Source organism: Phascolarctos cinereus, unplaced genomic scaffold, assembly GCF_003287225.1.
Source record: "Phascolarctos cinereus isolate Bilbo 61053 unplaced genomic scaffold, phaCin_HiC Scaffold_9;HRSCAF=440, whole genome shotgun sequence".
Lineage (NCBI taxonomy): Eukaryota > Metazoa > Chordata > Mammalia > Diprotodontia > Phascolarctidae > Phascolarctos > Phascolarctos cinereus.
Window position 1 is genome coordinate 22,438,110 of NW_027556402.1, and position 24,824 is coordinate 22,462,933.

A 24,824-nucleotide genomic window follows, 5' to 3' on the forward strand; every position below is an offset into this window, starting at 1 on the left:
CTGTTGGGTTCATACCTGACAGAAAGCTACATTTCTTGAGTTCTACCTTGTAAAAGAAAGATGAATCATTGACCAGCAAAGAAGTTATAGGAAGAGAGAGAGACAAAGAAGCAAGAGAGTGGGCTGAGCAAAGGATGAGTCACAAGAAGCTGGAGACAGAAAACTTCCAGCCGAGAGAAGTGATGCTTCGTCTGCTCTACTGGGAGCTTGCAGTTTAGAAGAGCATCATCACTTTGCTAACTGGTGGAAGAAAGGCTGGGCTATTAGCTGTGTGACCCTGGGCAAGTCACTTAACCCCAACTGCCTCTAAGAGAGAGAGAGAGAGAGAGAGAGAGAGAGAGAGAGAGAGAGAGAGAGAGAGAGAGAGAGAGAGAGAGAGAAAGGCTGGGCTACCCTCTAGAAACTCAATGGAAGCAACCTGAATCCTGCTGCTGGGTGAAGAGCTATCAGGCCTTCTTGCTCTTTAGCACCACCTACAAGTGAGAGAGAGAAACCACTCAAAAGTGGCTAAGGTCCTTCAGCAAGTTTGAGGGGGAGAAACATAGTGCGAGGTATAGGCTATGTACCTCTGTTTGGCCGTGAGATGTGCTTTGCCATGAGAAAAAACTTTGGAGCTGATTAGATAAAGCAGAATCCCTTGCTATTTGCAGATCTCTTTTACAGGCTGGCTGTGAGAGTGAAGAGCCTGTCACTGCATAATAGGTTTAACAGCAGAAAAGGAGAGACTGTCCAGTAATTGTGAGGACCAGGACTGCAGTTGGCAAAGAAGGACTTTGTGTGATAGATTTTTCCTGAAGGAACTAAGGATATCCAATCCTATAGCACAGAGTTGTGAATTTGCCCTGAATAAATGGGTTTCCCCAGTAACATGCTTTTTCCAGGTTTGTATGCATGCCCCACTCTCTCCCCAGCATGCTCCATGAAATGGGAAAGTATAACTCAGATTAATGGTGGATAGATTTATTATGATTGTTCCTGCTCTGGTCTTCTGTTGAGTAAATGTTATGGTTACTAATGCTTTTGTCTTATCATTTAGTAAATGTTTTATGTTTAACAGTTACTGGTGTCATGGTAACTGATTTCCTGTAAATAAAAAGCATACTGTGGGAGTTCTGGGGTTCTTGCCTACTCCCGGGGCAAGAGTGTATTTTTTTTTCACCAAGGTTATCTCCAGAACCCTAAGAGAATGAGTTGGAGCAGTGGCTATATCCTTTAGAAACCTCCCCAACCCACCAGCATGGGGTGCAGGCTGGAACAATTAAGCCAACCCAGAGAGAGAAGACAGAAGGCAGATCAGATGTCATGCCTATGCTACACATTCTTGTGGGTCTCGTGTATATTAAACATTTCAGGTATATAGAAGAAACAAATAGCTGTCCTTTACCACTTCTACATTGAGTACTTTTCTATTCTCTGATTTAACACCAAGAAAACAGAGGTTCCCTACCATCGATACATGGAACCAATCGATTACAACAAATGGAGAAATTTTGAATTCTGTGGATAACACTTATCAGGGTGTTATTATTTTCCAAGGGATGTGCACATAGATGATGAAGTTGACACATGTTGCCAGAGCTAGCTCAGTGTTTGGGAGGCTCTGAAGGAAAGTGTGGGAGAGAAGAGGTATTAAGCTGCCTAGCAAACTGAAGGTCTATAGAGCCGTTGTGATGACCTCATTTTTGTTTGTCTGTGCAACCTGGACAGTATGCCAGCTCCGTGCCAGGAAACTGAACTGCTTCCATTTGAATTGTCTTAGGAAGATTATAAAGATCACCTGGCAAGATAAGGTACCAGACACTGAGGTGCTTTCTCAAGCTAAACTGCCAAACATTCAAATTCTCCTTCAGAGAGTGCAACTCCAACGGGCTGGCCACGTTGTTTGAATGCCAAACATATGTTTACCTAAAAGACTCACATAAGGCAAGTGCTCACACGGAGGTCAAAAGAATCAAAGACATTCTCAAGGTCTCTCTGAAGAACTCTGGAATTAAGTATGAGACACAGGAGTCACTGGCACAGGGCTGCCCAACATGGTGTGTCCGCATCAAAGAAGGCACTGTGCTCTATGAGCAAAGCAGGATTGCAGTAGCTCAAAAGAATGAGAAGTGTGCAAATTTAGAGACATCTCCACTCCAAATGCGCACGTGGACTATTTGTGCCTGACCTACGGCAGAGTCTTCTGAGCTTGTACTGGCCTGGTCAGCCACAGTTGAACCTTGACCCTGACATAGTGATGTCGTTTTGGTCTTCTTAGAGAGTAAAAGACAACAATCAAACAATTCTCTGATTTGGGAAGACTTTAGACATGAGCCCAAGCCTAATATAATGGATTTGTGGGTGACTATGTCAAGAAGTATTTATTAAGTATTTTCCATGTGCTAGACTCTGTAATTACAACTACTAGCCAAAAAGAAATAGCCCCCGGTCCTCATGGAGCTTACAGTTTAAGCAAACAGTACATAAAAGGAAGCTGAAAAGTCTAGATCCAGACTCCAGGGACCAGGAGAAGAGCTGGGAGAGGAGGGAGCCTGGATACTCTGAGCCATTCTTCAAAATGGAGGGTCCAGAAAGAGTTTGCCAGGGGGAGGAAGGGGCTGAGGAGGGAAGGAATCTGCCGAGTGGAGGCATTTTCCAGGGTGAGAAGGCTGTTCGAACATAGTGAAGAAGTCAGATTTAAGACTGGAGCAGGGGGAGAAGTGAAGGAAACTAAATACACCATAGCATCTCCCATCTCTCGTGTGGGTGAATGGATACATACTCATTCTCTAGGCTAGCTCACTCACTCTAACCTGCCCTTGCAATGGCAGATAATAGATTCTCAAAAAAAGACCATCCCCACGTGGTAACCAGTGCTTAGCACAATACTTGGAACATTTTTTGTTGTTGTTCAGTTTTTTCAGTCATGTCCAACTCTTCGAGATCCCATTTGGGGTTTTCTTGGCAAAGATACTGGAGTGATTTGCCATTTTCTTTTCCAGCTCATTTTACAGATTAGGGAACTCAGACGAACGAGGTGAAGTGACTTGCCCAGGGTCATAAAGCTAAGAAATGTCTGAGGTCATGTTTGAGGACACCAGTGGTCCGGTGCCACTGCTCCACCTAGCTGCCCAATTTGGAACATAGTAGGGGCTTAATAAATGTTTTTTGATTGTTTTGTTACATTCAAATTCTGTCAGGGTCCTGTGGTAACTCCCATTCACAATTTCAACTCTGAATCCCTGACAGTTTGCTTCCATTTGCTTAATAAAGGCAAAAGAAATTATAACACTATCACAAGTGCTCATATATAAAAGAAAATGTAGGAATAAAATATATCAGAATCCAAACATAAACCTGTCATGTAAAAATGCTTTAAAAGTACTGTACTTCTTGACTTGGTCACCCCACAAATCCATTAGATTAGGATTGGGCTTGTGTCTATATAACCAATAATGGGGCCAAAGATACTGGGGTCATGGTAAATGATTCCCTGTAAATGGAAAGCATATTGTAGGGACTCAGGGGTTCCAACAGAGTCTTGAGAGGAGTGTATCGGTCACAGTCTCACCAATGCACTTGACTCTAGCATAATGATGTTATTTTGGACAATCAGCCAACCAATGCACTCAGCATGTGTAGGAAGTGGAGAAAACCTATGTGCTCAGAACAGTCCTGGCTGTGGAAATGTAGGCTTCATCGATCAGTTACACTAAGGCTAAAAGTTCTGTCAAGATCATGGCTTTTGTCTTGAATGCACGCCTCCATCGCTAAACTGAAAGGATCTGTGCCTTGACTAAAGCCTCACTGGACAACACCTCAGCCAGATTAATTGATGTATTGGTTGACCTCTCTGATTTTCCACTTCTAAGCTGTTCCCTTCGCTCAACTGGGTTTATTGGGCAGCAGCTACACTGACCATCACTTCCAGCTTGAAGCGTAGTGGATGCACCTCTGAAATGCTTCCTTTCACCTTTGGCTCCTCTTTTCGGGCTCAGCTCTTCTTTGAATAAATCTACCTTAATGGTTTGGGTTAGTAACCAGATTCTCGTTTTCGTTAATTTGCTTATAATCACAGAAATCGCGTGTCTCACTCATAAAACAATTTGTTTATAGTTAGTAACTAAATTCTCATTTTATTTGCTTATAATCTAGAAATTATTTCTTAATCAAACAATAATTCAGGCGTTCGTATTGGTGAGCAACCAGAATCTTATTCATTTGTTTTATTTGTTTATCTTATTTTGTTTAGAATCACAGAAATCAATTTGTACACATTGGCTTTGCCAAATGGAATGAAATGAAGGCAGGAGCTGTTCCACTTTTTCTGTTCTGCACAAGACAAAAACAAAAAAACAGGGCAGAGAATAACTGCTTGATAAGTGTTTAAATGATCGATTGTTGGTTGGAGGAGGGAAGGCTCAAATGACCACAGGAGCTGAAGGGCTCTAAGCAACAACGACGCAAACACCCCAGGGCTAGGTTATAGCGGGAGGAGGGACGCGACCTGCTCCCGACCACGTGTTCTTTTGGAGACCGCCCATTGGCTCGAACTCCACACGTGGCCAGACGCTCTGACGCTTCCGGCGCGCTTCCGTTTTCCAGTCGCTTGCTCTTCAGTGGCTGGCGACCCGGAAAGCGGAGCCTGAAGGGGTGTAGCCAAGGGGGAAGACAGAGAGTGTCACCACCCCGGAAGGGGCGGGGTGAGTCTCTTCGCCGTTCCTACTTGGTCCACCTCTGTTTTCGGCCCCCGCCCTCGGCCTCCCTCTAGCCGGAACTTTTCATCCTCACGCCCTAGTGGAAGCGGGGACTGATTTTGGCCTGGCGCAGCGCGTGTCGGTCAAGATGGCGGCGGCCATGAGCTGCTTCGGGAGAGGTAAGGCAGGGCGGGAGAGCCGGCTTCTCGTGGTCTCCGGGCAGGCGCTGGTCACCTCAGCCTTGAACTGCCGTAATAGCCTGTAGTCTCTTCATTCTCCGGTCAGGTGATCCTCGTAAAGCGCGAGTCCGATCGCGTCACCCCTCAGTCCCCTGCTCAACAACCTCCCGTGGCTCCCCATTGCCCCCAGCGTCAAACCCAAGGCCTTCATGGCCCGGGTGCCTCCCGTCCTTTGCGGCCTTCCTGCACCTCTCCACCAAACCCCACCTTGTGTGGAAAGCTTTCCCATTCCCTCTCTTAATTACTTCCTGTTTATCCTGTGTACGACTTGCGTGTTCCCCGCCCCTCCCCCGTTAGATTGTAAGCTTCCCGAGGGCAGGACTGCCTTTTGCCTTTTTGTCTCCCCAGCGCCTGGCACGGTGCCTGCCATACAGTAGGTGCCTAATAAATGCTCGTTAACTGACAGACTGCGCATGTGTCGTTACAGAGCCCGTGTTCATTCTGACCTTGATGACACCTTAGCTGAGTGAAAGTACAGTGTATGGCCCTGTGGGCCCGGACAGAGAAGGGCCTGAGATCAAGTCAATTCATTCAGCATTTATTAAGCGCCTACTGTGTACCAGCCACTGGTACATTTTTAAAATTTCGATTTAATTTAATTTTAAAAAAATTAATGCTCTGGGCATTAAAAAAAAAAAGGCAAAAATCAGCCCCTGCCCTGGAGGAGCTTACAGTGTAATGGGGGAGTTCAGATCTTGCCTTAGTTCTGTGACTTGGGGCAAGTCCTTCAGCTTCTGTTTCTTCTTTATGTAAATAATAGCTCCTACCTCATTGGACGTTTGTGGGCTAACAAATGTTGCTTGAGCTCTTTTTTTTTTTTTTTTGCTTTTAGGCAGTTGGGGTTAAGTGACTTGCCCAGGGTCACACAGCTAGTAAGTGTCAAGGGCCGAATTTGAACTCAGGTTCTCCTGACTCCAAGGCCAGGGCTCCATCCACTGCACCACCTAGCTGCCCCCAATTACTTGTTTGTTAATGATGGGCTGGACACGTCCAGCTCGCAGCCAGTGTCCGAAATACCGCAAGAGGCGTTGGACCTTCTGATTACTAGTGCCTCATTACAGATGAAGTCTCCAGCGTCACGGCTCCATTATTGGGGAGAACAGAACGCTTTCCTTAGGAGCATAACTTCTACCGGAGAATGAACGAGGCCAAGCAGGCCGCGTCTTTCTAGGACGTTAAGAGAATTGGGAGTTACTGACGGACAGGAACTCGAAGTTGCTGATGTTACCACAGACTGTATGGTTCGAACTTCGTTTTACCTCTGAAGGACAGCAAACGGACAGCTTAAATAGGATTAAAATCTATTGAAGTAATACTGTGCTCTCTGTGGATGCTCAGGATAGCCTAATTATTTGTCCCTTTTATTTAACATTACGGTTGATGGAATTTGACTTTTATAACAAATCACTCTTACTTCTGAATCGTCTTTCTAAGCCAGAATTTGGGAATTGTATTTCTAAGAGTTTTCATTATTATAAGCCTGGAGAGAGAGAGAGAGATTGGCTGATTGTACTATTCCTGTTAAAATTTAAGAGGCAAAGCCTGTCTTTTACATGAGGTTTTTAAGGCTGGTCAGACAGCATAATCTTCAGCTTTCAGTGAACAATGATATTTGCAAAATAATATCCTCTAAAGAAAATTAAGATTTTAAATGCCTTTTTTAAAGTCAGATAAATAAAGCCTGGCAATAGTTAGGTATGTGTAATATGTTGAATGTAGGTTATTTCTTCTTGAATTAACATTAGATTTTGATTCTCTAAATAATATTAATTATTGCAAAGCGATTACTTTGTGCACAATGTTTTATAAACAGTGCCTCAGGTTAACATCTGTATATGAAAATAGAAAATATTTTCATGTGTACACGTGCAGTGCCACGATAGTTAAAATGTACAACATTAAAGCTAACTGATTATCACCAGTGCTTTTACACTGTTAATAAAGTCATCCCTTGACTACATTGTTTCACTGAGGAAAAAGATGAGTTTTGTTTTGTATGTGTTAAGTTTGCGATGTCTCCCAAACATCCATTTTGAAAAACACAGCTAGCCGTTGCTGGTATGAGATAGGTCAGGAGAAAGATGAGGGCTGGCTATATAATATACATCAGGAATTATCTTCAAAGAGCTAATGAAAACTTTCTACACTCTCTCACTAGCTCTTACGGAGAGGGCCCAGGACAGATAATTGGGGTACACCCTCAGGCAGGGGACATTATCTGGGTAAGGAACAAGTGAAGAGGACAGAGTTGTCCAGACAGGTAGAAGGGGAGCCATGAAAATCCAGAGAGGAGAGAGTATCTGGAGGAGAGCATGAACTGTGTCACGCAGCAGACAGAAGCCAAGAAGGATGAGGACTGTTAGATATGGCCATTTATAACAGGCAGCTTTGAAGTTGTGATGAGATCGGAAGCCAGAGTGCAAAGGGTTGAGGCATGAGGGACAGGAATGTAAGTGGAGGCAGTAAATGTAGATCACTTTTCTTAGGAATTTGGCCAAGAAAGCGGGGGAGGCTTGGGACAGTGCTTGAGGTAGGGTCTAGCAAAGGTTTCTTTAAAGAAGAGGAGGCTTGTTTGAAGGCAATAGAGAGAGAATCCATAGCCAGGGAAAGATTGGTACTAGAGAGAGAAGTGGGGGAAGATCGAGGGGGTAGATCATGGACACTGGTAGAGGGGCCGGCTTTGGTAAGGAGACGTGTTTCCTCATCTGAGCCTGGAGGAAAGGAGCAGAGTGAAGGGTTTTGAGATGAAGAGGGAGCTGGGAGCTCCCGTTGGAAGGCTTCAGTTGTCTGTGGGAGGCTGGAGAAGAAAGGAGTGTTTCAAACTGCTTCTGTAGGGAGTGAGGGAGGAGAAAAGGGATTGCCCTACATAGTAGGATCCAGTTATGTGTGTGAACCCAGAAGCACAATTTGGCAGCTTTCCTCCCCCTGTTCAGCATGTATAGAAGCCAAGGAGGGGGATGTAGGGTGTAATTCAAGGTTGAGTTTTGACAAGGGATGGGTGAAAGGACCACAGGGCAAGAGGTTTGAGAGTAGGGGACAGTATGGAGTGGAACAGGTTGATTAGAAAGTTAATCTTGGGAAGGGAGCAAAGCGAAGTCTGAGCAGAGACACAGAACTGATGTAGGAAGGGTAAGACAGGGAAACAGTGATAGAAGGTGATGGTCAGACAGGAAGTGGCTGAGGTTTTTTTTTATCATTGAAGTGGAGCATGTATGGATAACGGATGTTTCATAGGCATCTCAAACTCAACATGTGTGACTCATTATCTTTCCTCAAATCCTTCCCTCTTCTGAGGAGGATTACTGTTTCTGTCGAGGGAACTACCTTCTTCTCAGTCATAATTCTATGCCATCCTTGGCCCCTTCCCCTCGCAGGTACCAGAAACTGTTGTTTCCACCTTCCCATCGCTCCTATAAATGACCCTTTTCTCCACTCCCATGGTCACCACCCTAGGTCAGGCCCCTTTATTGGTCTCCTTGCCTTGAGCCTCTTCCCCGCTCCAGTTTATCCTCTCCTTAACTGCCAAGGCCATTTTCTAAATTAGAGGTCTGACTGCATCGTCCCTGCCCCACTCCAGTAAATTCCTCTGTTTGGCCAAAAATCTTATTCTGGCTCCTTCGTACGTTCCTGCCTTTCCAGTCTTCCCCAGCTTCCTTCAGGCCCGGGCTAAATTCCCACCACCTTCCACAGGAAATCTTTCCTGATCCCCCTTAATCCTAGTGCCGACTGTCTGTTGATCATTTACAATTAATCCTGTATATCGTTTGTGCAGGTTGTTTGCGTGTGGCCTCCTCATCGAGAAGGGAATATTTTTTGCCTTTTTTAGATCCCTAGCACTTAGTGCAGTGTTTAGTGTATGGTAGGCAGATGTTTATTGACTGACTCACTGACCAGTCTTCTTACACTCCCCCTCCCTCATGCCCTTTCCAGTCCTGCTTCCTGGTTACCTCAAACATGGTGCCCCATCTCCCACTTGTACTGATGGCCTCACCTCTGCGGTGCTCTCCACTACCTCTGCCTCCTCTCTGTTTCCATGGCTTCCTTCAGATTTAAGCTCAAATCTCACAGTCCCATCCCCGTGCCCCCCAGTTGCTAATCTCCCCTCTGAGATGACCTTCTGTTCACTCTGTATTTACCTAAGGTGTGCCAGTTATTTTCATATTATTTCCCCCTTTCCCCCTGAGCTTCTTGAGGACAAGGACTTCTTGCCTCTCCTTGCAATTTCTTCTTGTTATCTTGACATTAATATTTTTAGTTTTGTAAACAACTCCTATTTTTTTTATACTCATTAGTGTACGGTATTTGATAAATCATTTGCTTGAAAATCCTGCTGCAGTTGCATACTTTAAAATAATAACGTACACACGTACCTGTTCCACATGGGCCTGGTATATGAATAAATATAAAATTGCTCTATAAAAAGATTTAATAAAGGTATCATTGCACCGTCTAAAGTAATTGAGCATAGTAATAAGATACTAAACATATATTGCCTGAACTAGGACACCATTTGGGCCAACAGTCTGTCAGATTAATCTTTCATTACTTTTTTTCTTTGATAAACGGAGAGTGGATAATGAGCTAAGCCTGGAGTTGCGTAGGGGAAAGAGATTGAGTGGAACTGAATTTGGGAAGTTTCACAGTGTTGTCTGTAATCTCAGACTGCCCATTGATTCAAAGGCCTATTTCCTCTGCCCCGTGGGAAGGGCATAAATTGTACTCTGCAGAGCCCATCATGGAAAAAGAAGGTTGGGCTTCCTGGGAGCACTGGTGCCCCGAGAGTCTGGTCTCCAGAGCCTAGGACAGAGCTTCTGTGCAGGATGTCTGGGAAATGACCGAGTGTCACACAGGCGGGAGAAAGTGCTGGGAAGGATTGCAATCCATCCAGTGCCCCCAGGACTATGCAAAGGAAGGATTTTCGCAAAGCACGTATCCATTCTTACACTGAAAATATGAGAGTGATTACCCAGCACGTTAAAGTTCCTCCTGTTTTCCTTTTTCAGTTTTCCTTCAGTACCAGAGTCAGTGTTTCTCCCGGGTTGCAGTTGCGTCTTGTCTTGTAAATGTTCAGGCAGCCAAAAGACATTATGTTGCTGCAAAGTAAGTATTTTTTTTTTACTTCAGTCGTTCATTTCAGTGATTATTGATTGGTTTCCATTCTGAGAGGTTGTCTGTTAGGGGAACCTTTTTTTTTTTTTGGATGAGGCAGTCGGGGTTAAGCAACTAGTGAGTATCGGGTGCCTGAGGTCACATTTGAACTCAGGTCCTCCTGATTCCAGGGCCCATGCTCTATCCACTGTGCCACCTAGCTGCCCCTGGAGGAACATTTTGGACTGTGGGGAGGTCTCTACTTAGGAGGATATCTCTTTTAAAAACTACATTACCCAAATGATTTTGTCTCCATGATTCCAAATTGGAAGCCTGAGACGTGGGAAATACTCCTCTTTCCCCTCTCTTTTCTTGAGGCACCACATCACCCCCTTTGCTTAAGAAGCTTGAATGGATCCCTCTGGCCTCTAAGACAGAATACTGGCTCCTCTGACATTTAACACTCCTCCCCATCTGGCTCCCACTCATCCTTCTGGGCCGACTTACTTTACCTCCGCAGAGCTCTGCCTTCTCATCAGACAGCTGGAACCCTCACCCTCCTCACCCTGAGTCTTGGGAATCTTTAGCTCAGCTCCCATCTGATGCCCGAGGTCTTTCCTGATGCCCCAGATCCCTCTGTATTTACCCATGTATCTTACATATTAGCTTATCTACATACAGCTCATTTCTCTCCACTAAAATGTAAATTCCCTTAGTAGTGGCACTGTTTGCCTGGCACAGTGCTGGGCACATAGTATGCTCTTAATAATGTTTGTTGAGCTGAAGACCCTTATCCCCTACCATGAGTGAGGTGCTGCACCAGGCAGGGCGGAGAATACACAGCTATCTAAGACGGTCCCTGCCCCCCCCCCAGAGATGACAGTGTCACGGGTGATGGGCCGCGTGCCCAAGGAACCAGGCGATAGCTAGAACATGCCGTGTTAGACATTAATGTTAACAGATATTCATAGAGGGTGTAAGTGCTGTTGTGATTGAGAGGAAGAATAGGCCACTCGCAGCTGTCCCTCGTTGCCAAGTCGGCCAGATTCACTGAGCAATTTGATAAGCGTTCGATACCCTGGGAGGTGCTGGCTATGTAAAGAAAGGGGGAGGGAGGCCTGGAAAAGGTCTGGTAGGAGAGACGCACAAGCAAGGAGAGATGCAGGATAGGCCGGAGCCGATCTTGGGAGAAGGCACCAGCCTTAAGGGGGCTGTAAGTGCTTCTTTGAGAAGGCAGGGTGTGAGCTGGGATGTGGAGCAAGGCAGGGAGCCGGGAGGTAGTAATGAGGAGGGAGAGAATCGCGGCGGAGGGTTAGTCGGAGGAAATGTATGGAGCTGGGAGACAAGCATCTTGTGCAAGGAACAGCAAGGTCAGTGTCATTGATGTGGAAGGCAGGAAAGGGAAAGGTAGGAGGGCCCCGGTTATGAGGGCTTTAACAGCCCAACCGAAGAGTTTATATTTGTCATCTCCAGATGCGTGTCTTTTTTGCACCATGACTGATGTGGAAATATGTTTTATATAACTTCAAATTATAATGGGTATCATATTGCTTGCCTTCTCAACAGGTGAGGGAGGGGCTTAAAGGAGGGGTAAATCAATGAATGTACAGTTTTTAAAAAATTTAAATAAAAGGTAGGATTTGAACTCGAGGTCTCTGACTCTTTCCACTGTACCAGAGCCTTTGCCCTCTAAGGAAGAAAACCATTTTTGTCCCGTAGAGCACTCACTCAATATGAAGGGTGAGACTCCTGGAGGCTGAAACAAGTCTCCCCCAATCCCCACTCAAGTCCCATTTTCCATACAGCTCAGGGGGAGTGAATGAGCTCAAATGTGGGGTACTTTAGTGTGTCTTAATGAGTCCCTCCCTAAGTTAAGGTTGATAGTTTAAGATTATAAATTTGAGAAAATGGCCTGTTTATATAGTGTCTTAGCAGATAATGTGCCACGCCCTACTACTACTATCTGCTATTAGCTTTATACAAATAAAAAATTACATATATATTTTAATCAAACAGGAATAAAACATGAACATAACATTTTAAAAAAGAAATTATTTTGAAGAGAGTCTTTTCAGTTGAATTACGAGGTCGGAAGCCACACTATAGAGAGTTAAGGGATGGGCCGAATTTTCTTTTAGCAAAATAATTCCCATTAGAACCGTTTTGCTTCTTCAGACATATACTACTACTTTGGACCACAGTGTTTTTGAGTTAATTTTCCACTTTCGTCTTAAATCCAATGTCACAATCATGTCACAGCATCAGTCTCCACATCGTTTCTGTGAAACCCTCCTTTTTCTCAACCATTTTAGGCTCTGCCACACTCTTAAATATAGGCATTAAGCCAGGATCTTAAAGTTGGTCCACTGTATTTTCTAAGTGGCACTTGAAGCTTACGGAATATGTAATTAGGGCATGGGACCTTACCAAAGTGGGATGGAGTGAAACGATCACAGGCCTAGGACCTTGGGTCCAGCGCCTTTGCTGCTGACAAGCTGCTCGACTTCAAACAGTTAACATCACTTCTCTGGGTTTTTCAGCTTCTTCCCCTGTAATGGGGGGAGGTCCTGTGTGGTGATCTCTGAAGTCCTTTTCAGCTCTGAATTTATTGAGCACCATCTGTATGCTAGACATTGGGGATGCAGAGAACGAAAGTGTTCTGGACCCCAAGAAGTTTACGTTGTACAACCTATACCCAGAGAAGTAAACATAAGAGATACAGGTGTGTACTCATGCGCGCGCACACACATTTGTTTGCAGAGAGCACTGACGTGTGAGGAGGGGGTTAGGAAAGGCCAGAGATGGCCCCTGAGCTGTACTTTGAAGGAAGCTAAAGATTGTACAAGGTGTGGAGGAGATGGGGGAGAACCTTAAAGGGACTGGGGCACAGAGGTGAGGCATTGAATGCCAGATGTAGGAAATTAGCAAGTAGTCTGCTTTGGGCAGATTGTGCTCTTTCTGAGATTGTCAACAATCTCTTAACTACCAATTCCAGTGACCTGAAGTCCCAGCTAAAATCCCACCTTCTGTAAACCCCTTCCCCAGCACCTCTAGTCTAGTGCCTTACCTGGATCGACTATTTCCTATTTAGCCTGTATACTGCTTGCTTTTTTATACATTCCTTTGCGTGTTGTCTCTGCCTTAGATTGTAAGCTCCTTGAGAGCAGGGACTCTTCTGCCTTTCTTTGTATCCCCAGTGCTTAGCACATAATAGGTGCTTAATAAATGCTTATGGATTGGTTGGCCTTTTTTCAGTCCTCGTCTGGCTTAGCCTCTACAGGTTTTGACCTTCCAGTCACCCACTGGATGTTCACTTTTTCCTTGTCTTTAGGCATGCTCTTCCCTCTTGAATCTCCAACCTGGCTGACTTGTTTTTCTCAGCCTCTTTGGCTGTGCCGTTATCCTGCTCCTGTCCAAGTGTGGTGTGCCCCAAGCTCTGTCCTAGGTCCTTTCCTTTATCTGTCTAACTTGTGAATGTCATTGAGTCCCTTGGATTCGGTCACGCTCATTGTGTCGATGATTCCCCAACTTGTCCGTTTCCTTTTTAACTACAGGCTCACATTATCAGCTGCCTGTCTTCTAGACATCTCTCCCTAGCTGTGTCATAGGCATCTCAGATACTCAGCGTGCCTGACACAGGACTGCTGTGCCATCTCTTCGCCTCCCTCCTTTTCTTGATGACTTTGCCATCCTTCTCTTCACTCCCCTTTGCTACTTGCACTCAGTCTTGAGCCTTCCCTCTCTTTCATCTCACATATCCAATCAGTTGCCAGGTCTGTCACTTCTAGTCTATAACTTTCCTCAAATCTCCTTTCAATCCACACGGCCTCTGCTCTAGTTGAGTTGCTCATCACCTTTCTGCTGGTGGCTTCTCTGGGTTTATTTCAGCTTCCTTTGTTTCAGTAGCCTCCTTGTTCTCTTTGCTTCTGGTCGCTCCCCTCTGCAATCCATCCTTCATATCGTTGCCAAATTCGTTCCAAAAATGAAGATTTGACAATCCGAGCTCCTACTCTGAGCTATTCAGTGGCTTCCTGTTCTAAGATAAAATAGAAAATTCTCACCTTGACACTTCAAGCCCTCTACAATCTGGATCCCACCTACTTTCCCCTTCTTATCTCTTGATTAAGCTGGCCTGCTGCTAGCTGTTTCCTGTCTATAGATTCTCTGCCTCCCTGCCTTGGCATGAGATACTCCCTGCCTCCCGCATTTCTCTTTCCTCACTTCTGGGAATCTCTCGCTTCCTTCATAATACAGCGCAGGTGCCTCTTCTACCTGAGGCCTTTCCTGCATCCTCTCTTTCCCTCATTAGATCACTGTATTATCTTGTGTGGACCCACGTGTGTCCATAGAATGTTAGCTCCCCCTGATGAAAACAGGGTCTGCCTCCCTTCTGCCTTTGTATCCCCATCACCTGATAGTGCCTGGCACATAATAGTGCCTAGGAAGTTTTTTGCATTGAGCAGAATACGTACATCTTATGGAATAAAATGTGTTTCTTGACATTGGAGTCCTAAGGAAAGAGTTGTTGACTTTCCACAGGAGATTTATAGATAGAGAATTTATTACGAAGTTAACAGTGGGCCATGCTGGGGATGCAGATACTAGCAAACAAGACAGTCCCTACCCTCAAGAAGTTTATATCCTCTTTGTTAGGAGGGGGAAGGATGCCAGGGCAGGGACGAGGAGATTTGTGAGGAGGTGGAGAAGGCCCGGAGCTGGGAGTGAAGTGAGCATGACCAGGGCCCCTCAAGAAATGGTGTTTCAGGCTCCAGACTCCCCAGTTAGGATAATGGGCCCCAGGGCAGAGGGAGGCATCCCCAGGGTGGGAAAGCTGCTGGAGAGCCCTAGCCCTTGCCTCTCTTTTACTGCTGCCCAGGATGGCTGGCCTGCCTCAGTGAGCCTGCACAGTGATGGCATCGCCCTGTCCCTGGTGCACAGGGGTTGTTGGTCAACATTGGTTTTCTTGGGTTACATTGCCAGGCTGAGAACCAGAGCGCTGCTGGTCCTGTGTTATTTCATGATGTCCTCATTTGAGGTTGACTCCTTGGGGGGAGGAGGGATCTTATGAGTTTTGCCTTTCACATGAGGAACACCTAGCTAATACTTCTAAGGAGTTGGGCATAAAATTTTTCCTTCACTGAGTGAAATAATTTTTCCAGTAGAAGAATGCTAGGGCCTTGAGTCAAAATCAGCATATTGATTCAGACACAGGCCTCACCTTTTCTGCAAATCTAGCTTGTATAAAATCTGTATATGTCACTTTTCTTTTTCAGTGGTACCATTTTTTTTCCTCCCTTTCAAAAAGATCTCATTTTAGAAATTTGTCCTGTCTTTTAAGGGCAGTCTGCATCCTTTTCCTGCTAGGGGCTTTAATAAGTAGCCTTTGCCTGAAACATTTAAGCATAAACATATTTATTAGATTCTCCAGTAAACTTTCTTTAGGCCTACGGAAATTATAATGAACCGGTAATTTTTCGTTGTACTATAGTTTTTATTGCATCTAATGATAGTTCTGCCCTTAGCCATTTCCTCCTGATGTCATTTGTTTATTTGAAAACATTTTGAAAATTTTTGAAAATTGTGAGCTTAAGCATTGGAAAAGAGTATCTTTATACATACCAAAAGGATTGTATATAAAACTGAGAATCTGTGTTTAATATTGTGAAAAAGAGTACGTAAATTCTACACATTACTTTGAAATGTGCTTGTCCATGTGGCCTTCCAGACTTTCTTCACATTAAAAGAAAAATGATATATTGACTTGCCTTTGGAAACATCGCTTTTATTGATATTCTTCCCTCTACCTCTCATTAAAAACCAAGAGGAAAAAATACCCAAAACTCTAGTAACAACAAAGCCAGAGAAAATGAGTCTTCACAATGGCCGTGTCCACGAATGTATGTCTTTGCACCTTGTATCTGTCACCTCTCTGTTAGGAGGTGGGTGATATTCCTCATTATAGGTCCTTGAACTATGATTGGTCATTGCGTTGATTAGCGTTCTCAAGTCTTTCAGAGTTAGGTTTTTTTAGAACGTCACTATCTTTGTTTAAATTGCTCTCCTGTTCTCGCTGACTCCGTTCTGCATTGCTTAGTGCTACCCAGGGTTCTCTGAAACCGTCTGTGGTCATTTCTTATAGTGCAATAATCGGTTACATTCATATGCCATCATCTGTCCAGCTGTTGTCCAGGTGTCTAAGGCACAGGTACCCCTTTGGATTCCAGTTCTTTGGTTTTCTCTCCCCCCGTTTTAATTCTCTCTTCAGGAACAGCAAGTTTGTTCTGCTTGTAACGATTGACTTGTCCATGACATCTTCCCTCTTAAGTCTTCCTCTTCTGCTTGATTGGTCACGTGTTAAACATGGCGTATTTCTGTGCCAGGCTCGGTGTGGGTGTGGGTGTGGGTGTGTTCCGCTGTCCTCTGTCCTTCTCGCTTGAGCGCAGGGTATTTTTCTTTCAGTCTTTGACCTCCTTGAGGTTTATCTGTCGTTCTTACTTTAGTGAGGTACACTTCCATCCTCTGCCAGGAGTCTGTCATCCCTGTGCTTTAAAGGTATGGTGCAGAAGGCTAAATCCCACTCTCAGATATGACTTCTTTCGCTAGTTGTTCGAGTCTCCAGTTCATCAAATAGTATTTAATGAATGAAAAAGAGACAACAAGTTTATTGATGGGAAGTAATTTATCACAGTATATCACAACTCGTTCTCTGTAGAGCTCAGCAGGTTAAAAAGAGTCATGAGTCAAGTGGCAAGCTGAGGTTGGGTGACATATGTGAGTGCGTCAGACCTGGGACCCCTGTTAACCTGTTCATAAGGGACCTGTCCTTTTCAAGCCTGTATACTCAGAAGCAGCATCGTTCCAGAATTGCAGAAATTCCCAAATGGAAATAAACTACTGCACCATGGTCGTGCCATCTGACATGAGAGGTAAAGAAATGTGTTCAAGAGATGGAGATAAACATGATTCAGCGGCCCCTGGAAAATCTGTGTGCTGTCCAAGGCTAGATTTGAGCAAAACGAATGGTTTGTCAAGAGTACATTTAATATTCAATGTCATAAAATTGTGTTTTCCTGATGAAGGATTAAAGAATGTGTCAAAAATTTCTGAACCCAATTACAAGTTGTGTAAAACAAGTGATTTCAGCAAAAGAGTACATATTGCATATTACACAATTTTTGGAGATGTAAAAAGCTGTAAGTTTTGTTGTATAAGTCAAATTTTACTTTGTCTCAGTTTGCCCACCAAATTGTGCAGTCATACTTGGTTGATATATTAGTTTTGATGAACTTCTCCTCCCTTACTTTTTCATCTTTTAGTATAAGAGAAAAATCTTTGGATATAGGATTTGGGAGGGGAATATATATGAGGGAAGAGGGGAAGGGAATAAGCATTTATATAGTGCCTACTATGTGTGTTTTTACACATATCTCATTTGATCCTCACAACAACCCTGTGAGGTAGAGGTTATTATCATCCCTATTTTACACATGAGGAAAACTAAGGCAGACAGGGTTAAGTGACTTGCCCAGGGTCATACAGCTAGTAAGTGTCTGAGGCCACATTTAAACTCAGGTCTGCTTGACTCCTGGCCCAGTGTTCTATCGACTGAGCCATTCTTGTAAATAAAGATGATGGGATGAATAAATGAAGAAGCGTTTATTAGTATTGTGTACGGAGCGCTTAAGCTATTCACTGAGGACGAAAATAGAAGGTCAGAACAGCCCCTGCTTTCAGGGAGTTTCCATTCTAATAGGGGAGACAACCCTCCGTAGGACATGTCAGTACTATTAAAAAATTAAATATTTTATTTAATATAATTTTCACTGGTAACAGCACATCCATTCCTGATGTTGAATCTTAAGAAAATGCTCAGGATTTTGTTGGCTAGAACTTTCTCTTCTGTATCTTCAGTAGCTGTGACTTCAGCATCTTCAGCAGTCCCAGGCCATACCTCCACAAGGGTTGCTTCTCTGGACAGGGTATTTGGGGACTATGCTGTTATTAGCGCTCTTGGGTTTAACTGCTTATTCCTGGTTGGGGTAAAGAAGGTGAATCGTCTTATTCACTAGGTTTGCTGCCTTCAGTGGTAACGGTAGGTGCTGAGCTGCTTAAGACTCGTGGTGTGGGGAGCCCTGCCATTCTCTGGGCTCTTGGGCTCCGGGTGTGCTTTGAAATTCACTCAAAAAGGCTTTCCTGAAAGTGGAGGAGGGAGAAAATGCTGGCAATTTATATCGACCAAGCTATATAGTGTAGATAGTAGCTACAGAGAAGGGATAGCTGTTGAAATTCTGAGCAGGTTCATTAAAGGCAAAATTCAAGAGTGGAGCCAGTAGTAAAATTGATCGCCTCAAATGTCTGTATACAAATTTCCAAAGTTTAGGCAATGAACAAGAGGAACTTGGACCCCTAGTGTAAGGAAGCAGATGTGAGCGTATGTCACTGAGACCTGGAGTGAAATACATGAAGGGAATGTGACTCTGGATGGATGTGACTGATTCAGAAGAAACAGGATGGGTGAAAGGTGAAGCAGGATGGGCTAGCGTTGTATATTTAGAAGTTTACATTCATGAGGAAATGTGGGAAAGCCAGGGCGGGGGGGGGGCTGGCGAGGGAGGTAGGTGTTGAGGGAGAACCTTTCACTGATGATAATTAGAAGGAGAACCAGATGTTTTCATCATCAAGAGTCTACTGACCAGCCACCAGTGGTCTCAAACGCAAATTGAAAAGGATCCCTGCAACTGCATTTTGACTTAGAAAGCGACAAATCGGCAGCATCTAGGTTGTATTAATTTTTATTTTGTTAACCATTTCCCAGCTGCGTTTTAGTCTGGTGCTTTTGACACCTCTAGCGTAGACCTGTCTGGACCAAAAGAAGAAATAGATAAGGAGTTTGGGAAACAGATCCCCAGCCTTCGCAGTGGCGAGATACAGGAGTGACAGGGCCTCAGTTTCCCTAGACATGTTAGCGTTCTGTCTGCCAGAAGCGGAGCACCTAATCATTCAGAGACTTGCCTTGGTAATTTCTCGTCAGAAGGTAAAGGAATCACTAAGGGGAACTGTAATGGAGCCGGCTCCGCCAGCAGGAGGAATTGGATTTTGGGTTGGAAATAATAGGAATCCTGGGGGGAAGTAATCAGTGTTCCGAGAGTTTGTGATAGAGAACAAAGCCAGGGATAGTCTGACGTAAAGCCAGACTCAAAGAGAAGATTTCAGAGGGTTCAGAGGAAGGCTAGGGAGCATCCTCTGGACTCAATTTCTTTAGGTGAAATCAGCCTGGGAGGGATGGGGAAGGAAAGAATGAAATTCTGGAGACACAAAGGGAAACAATTCCTAGTGAGAGGTGAAAGTGGTGTGAATGTACTAAGGACTCAACGAGGCAGCTTTAACCAGGCAGTTTAGGAAGAAAGCAAGCTGTGCAGAGGATAGAAGCAAGGCCCACTGACAGAGGACTCGTCATCGTAAGAGCTTGGCCTGTCCTGTAAAAATAGTGTTGGGGCTATTAAACCTCAGAATGAGCTGAGCCAGGCAAGGAAAGTTAAGGACAACAAAAAGGGATTGGGATTTTTTTTTAATGGAAATAGCATTTTATTTTTTTCCAATTACATATAAAGACAATTTTCAACATTCATTTTTTTAATAAGATTTTGAGTTCCAAATTTTTCTCCCTCCCCCCCCCCAAGATGGCAAGCAATCTGATATAGGTTATACATGTGCAATAATGTTAAACATATTTCCACATTAGTCATGTTGTAAAAGAAGAAAGAGAAGAAAAGGGAAAAAAAAACATGGAAAAAAAACAAAGAAAGTGAAAAATAGTATGCTTTGATTTGCATTCAGACTCCATCAGTTCTTTCTCTGGACGTGGATAGCATTTTCCATTGGATAATTTTTTTTCCTTTTTCTTCATTGGATAATTTTTTAAAAGCTGTATTGGGGTGGTCTTTTTTTTTTCCCTAGGCAGTTGGGGTTAAGTGACTCGCCCAGGGTCACGCAGCTAGTAAGTGTCAAGTGTTTGGTCTGAGGTCAGATTTGAACTCAGGTCCTCCTGACTTCAAGGCTGGTGCTCTATCCGCTGCGCCTCCAAGCTGCCCCTGGGGGTGGTCTTAAAGATGGGATAGGCCTGCTGGGGTGTAGGGGTAGGGGTGGGCAGGATGATAACTGTCAACGGTCCTCAACAGGAAGTTGATATCCAAGATAAATACACAGAGAATAAGAGGGCATTGAGTTACCTTTGAGGAGTTTAGGTCATTGCTTAGATAAACTGTGTCCTCTAGTGCAGAAAAAACTCAGTGTGATGGCTAAGCCACTGATTCCTGCACCAGTCAGTTCTGGACTAGATCCCTAATGAGCCGGTTAATGAACATCTAGAAAGGCAGTAGTGATTACCAAAAGCAAACTTGGCTTCCCTGGGAACAGGTTGGTGGTTCTTTGGCAAGGCATCCCAAAGGATTCTGACAAATCCCTAAAACACCTTCGGCTTGTAGAAAAGTCAGAGATGTGACATACGATGAGGTGGGTTGAATGGATTCTGAGTATCATTAATGGTTCAGTATCATTTTTCTGCTCACCCTCTCTCCTCTCACTGATCACATTGTGACTCATCATTTTTATGCTGCTTTATCAGCCTATTAGAATATTACGTTCTGAGAAAGCAGGGCCTGTGTTCAGCTTCATATTTGTATCTTTCTACAGTGTTTCACACATTACAGTAGACACTTGGAAAACACTTGTCAAAATGAATTTAAGATTATTACCATGACAATTTAATAGCTTCTTTGTCAATTCAATTTTCCACGTTTACATAGCACTTGAGAGTTTACAAAGACGATAGAAAAGTGAAGGTATTTTCCCATAATATTTATTTTAGACAGACTAGATCAGGGGTGGGGAACCTCTGGCATTAAGGGCACCTGTGGCTGTCCAGGTCCTCAAGTGCTTCCCTTTGACTGAATCCAAACCTCACAGAACAAATCCCCTTCATAAAAGGATTTGTTCTGTAAGACTTGGACTCAGTCAGAAGGCTGCACCCAAGGACCTAGAAGGCCACATGTGGCCTCCAGGCCTCAGGGTTCCCCACCCCTGGGATAGATAATTGTTGAAGCACAAGTTCTTTAGGGCCTGTTTTCTGTTAACCCCGTTATTCCTGTACTGACTTAAACATGAAAGAATGGGGGCAGCGAGGTGGCGCAGTGGATGGAGCACCGGCCCTGGAGTCAGGAGGATCTGAGTTCAAATCCAGCCTCAGACACATAACACTTACTAGCTGTGTGACCCTGGGCAAGTCACTTAACCCCATTGCCTAGCCCAAAAAAATTTTAAAAAAAAGTATGTTTTCCCAGGTTGCACGTTTAAATATTTTGGAGCAAACAAGATAGGTACAGAAGGTACTTTGTCTCCTCTACTTGGGCACTTTGCTTAGACATGTTCTGTTCCCCATCCAAAGGGCACCAGCAAACAATTAGAAATGAGCATCAGTGTAACAGTCTATTTTTAGCGCTGCTGTTGAATTGCTTATTTTATAGGACGAACACTAGCAGTGATGACAGATGTTTATTGAGTGATAAAGGTATGTAGAATATGGAATTTCTGACTGGATTTGACTTTGAGTCTTCTCAGAATAAAAATTACATAATGTATCTCATGTAAATTTCAATTGTAGAGCAGCTATCCAGAAGACAGTTGCATTTTGGGAAAATTTTACTGTCTTAAAAATGTGTTTTTTTTGTGAATTGTTGGGTAGTCTCAAAACTTGTAGTCTTCTGTCCAGCTTTTTTATCGTTCCCTTTCCTGTCATGCATTTTTATGCTTTTCTTTCTAGCTCTTTTGGAATCCATATTGTGATAGTTAATCTTCAATGTATATTTTTCCCCATAGGCCTGCAAAAAAGAAGAAAAAAGGCTCTAAAGTACAAACTTCAGATGCAAAAACGGATGATATAGAAAAGCTAAAGACGTACACTTACATGGAGGGCGAGCCTGAGGATGATGTCTACTTAAAACGCTTATTCCCAAGGCCGATTTATGAAGTGGATAAAGCGATTAATTTACTAAAAAAATTTCAAGTTCTGGACTATTCTCACCCAAAGCAAGGTGTCTATCTTGATTTGACACTGGATATGGCACTGCAGAAGAAGAAGGTATGGACTGTCGTTTAAAATAACTGAGTAAATTCAAAAAAGAGGTTAAAGTGTAATTAAGCCGTTGTTATTGATGTTGAGCAGAGATTTATTAGCAGGAAAACCTTTTTTTTAAAAGGAAATATTATTTTGGAAAATAAAAGGAACAAGGCAGTATACATTTTAGTCCTATCTAACAATGGTTTCTGCTGGCTGAGTTCTAGTATTCCTCACTTACTCTGGAACTGCTGACAGTGATGCTGTTTGTACAAATTAGTTTGCAGAATCAAAGCCCGTCATTTTCTCTGTCAACATTAATTTAGATACTCCCTTCCAGTTGTGCTCTCTGGAGCTCCTGTTCCATAATAAACACGTTCCCCTTGTCCTGGTCCTCTTTCTCTCATACTCCTTCGATCTGATAGCTTTCACTGAAGCCTGGCTCCCATTGATGAGGCTGTATTCCTAACTATCTTCTCCAGCACTGGCTGTATATTTTCTTCTTCTTCTTCTTCTTTTTTTTGTTTTTCTTTTTGTTTTTTGGGCAATTGGGGTTAAGTGACTTGCCCAGGGTCACACAGCTAGTAAGTGTCAAGTGTTCGGTCTGAGTCCGGATTTGAACTCAGGTCCTCATGACTTCAGGGCCGGTGCTTTATCCACTGTGCTGCCTAGCTGCCCCTGTATTTTTTCTTACGCTCCCTTCCACCTTGGTCCTGGGGGGATGAGGGGAAGAGTTGGAAGACATTTCCTTCCTACTCCTACTTCCACACTGTCCCTTTACCTTGATCACTCAGAAATCTTTCCTCCTTTGAATTCAAAATGTCCACCCAGTCTAAGCCGTGGTGGCTGTAGTGTATGGAGCCCCTAGATCATCCTACCTTCTTTCTCAAGACAGGCCCTGGTTCATCATCTTCCTCTCCTCATCATCTCTTGTCTTTATACTAGGGAACTTCAGTCTTCACGTTATGCACTTTCAAACTCCCTCTCAATTCCTTCAGCTTCCTTAAATCCTTCTGCACCACTTCCCTTTGGCCCCTCATACACCGTATCTGACTGACCCACAAGGGTTCCACTTCGTTCATTAGAAATTCATTTCTCGGGGTCAGCTAGGTGGCTCAGTGGATAGAGCACCAGCCCTGGAGTTAGGAGGACCTGAGTTCAAATTCAACCAAAGAGCAAACACTTGGCACTTACTAGCTGTGGGACCCTGGGCAAATCACTTAACCTCAGTTGCCTGAAAAAAAAAAGAAATTCACCTCTCCTTGTGCTTTATACTTCCTAAAACTATTTTTCACCCTTATTGAGATGTCCATTCCCTCCATCCCTCAGTACTCTCTCTAGACATTCTCTCTCCTCTGACTTCACTCTCGAGTCCTGAACTAAGTTAGGCTGCACTGTTCTCTATATTTGAATCCCTTACCTCCTTGTCCCTTTCCCACTCCTCTCTCGCCAAACCTCAATCTTATGTGGCTCCTACAGGGCTGCCTCCTGTATTTGTATTCACAAGGTCTAGGAAGCTAGAAAGAAGCTCGCAACTGTGCTATGGATATGTATTAAATTTGTGTTAGCCAACTTTAATGGGGCCCTCATTGCAGCAAGGCCGTTTGGTTTCCTATCTCGCTTCCCCACAGAAGCTGCTTCAAACGTCTTCCCCCTTTAACCTTCCCATACCTCCTCCTTCCCCTTCTCAGCTGAGGATATCGCCCCTTACTCTGCTGAGAAAAATGAAGTCATTTGATGTGAGCTCCTTTTTCCATTTGCTTCATTTCAGAATCTCTTGAAATCATCCCCCACGCTGTCCTTGTTAAGGCCAACCCCACTTTATTGTACTTCATCCCATCCCCTCTCCCAGTGGTATACTGGAGCTGGTTTGTCCTGGCTTATGGGATCAGTTGTTAAACTCAAGACGTTGCATAGTCCAGTCAGCGTCTGCGCTGGTAATGATATTTCTTGCTTTAGAAGAGTTAGTGTCAAACACAACAAAGTGTACTTTCAGTACATTATTGTCTACTTTAAATGATTATGGCTTTAACAGTGAATATTTGAAAGCAAACTTTATTCTGTTTTGTTCTGATGGTTCTAAAAAGCGCTGGGTAGAAAGTCTGGAGTAGCTTTGTTAAGCTTTTGTTAATGAAATTGTTAAGAACATTAGGTGGCTCAGTAAAGTGCTGGGCCTGGAGTCTTAAAGACCTGAGTTTAAATGTGGCCTCAGACACTTCTAGCTGTGTGACTCTGGGCAAGTTACTTAACCCGGTTTACCTCAGTTTCCTCATCTGTAAAATGAGTTGGAGAAGGAAATGACAAAACCACTCCAGTATCTTTGTCAGGAAAACCCCAAATGGGGTCATGAAGAGTCAGACATGACTAATCTCCCCCCCCCAAAAAAAAACCCCGACAAACTGTGGTGATCACTAGGTGGTTCAGTAGCTGAAATAAAACAGGTTAATAATTTAATTATTTAAATTTTATTTAAATTAAATTTAAAAATATTTCTAGGTACATTTTGTTCTATTTGTCACCAATTTAACAAGCTATTGTTAGATTATTATTAAAGACATTGAAATTATTAAAATTCGGTTGAGTACTGGGACTGAAATAGGCAGCATGTAGTTTATGAGCTGCTACTTGTCTACATATTCTGTATTTTATATGCATTTTCCCCAGTCTTCTCATTCTGTTTTTCTGAAGAGATTAGTTAGCATTAATTTC

General features: G+C 43.7%; 1 protein-coding gene across 2 annotated transcripts in view; it reads left to right on the top strand.

Moving 5' to 3' along the window:
* The first annotated feature begins 4,689 nt into the window (after window positions 1-4,689).
* MRPL1 (mitochondrial ribosomal protein L1) overlaps window positions 4,690-24,824 on the top strand; it is a 50,623-nt gene continuing 30,488 nt past the window's right edge. Inside the window, exons 1-3 of one of the 2 annotated variants that reach the window (XM_020988372.2) lie at window positions 4,690-4,855; window positions 9,919-10,015; window positions 21,878-22,139. In XM_020988372.2, the coding sequence (XP_020844031.1) occupies window positions 4,825-4,855; window positions 9,919-10,015; window positions 21,878-22,139 (390 nt within the window). In that variant the 5' untranslated portion in view covers window positions 4,690-4,824. The remainder of the gene's footprint in view (window positions 4,856-9,918; window positions 10,016-21,877; window positions 22,140-24,824) is intronic. The other variant, XM_020988374.2, reaches the window with a different exon arrangement.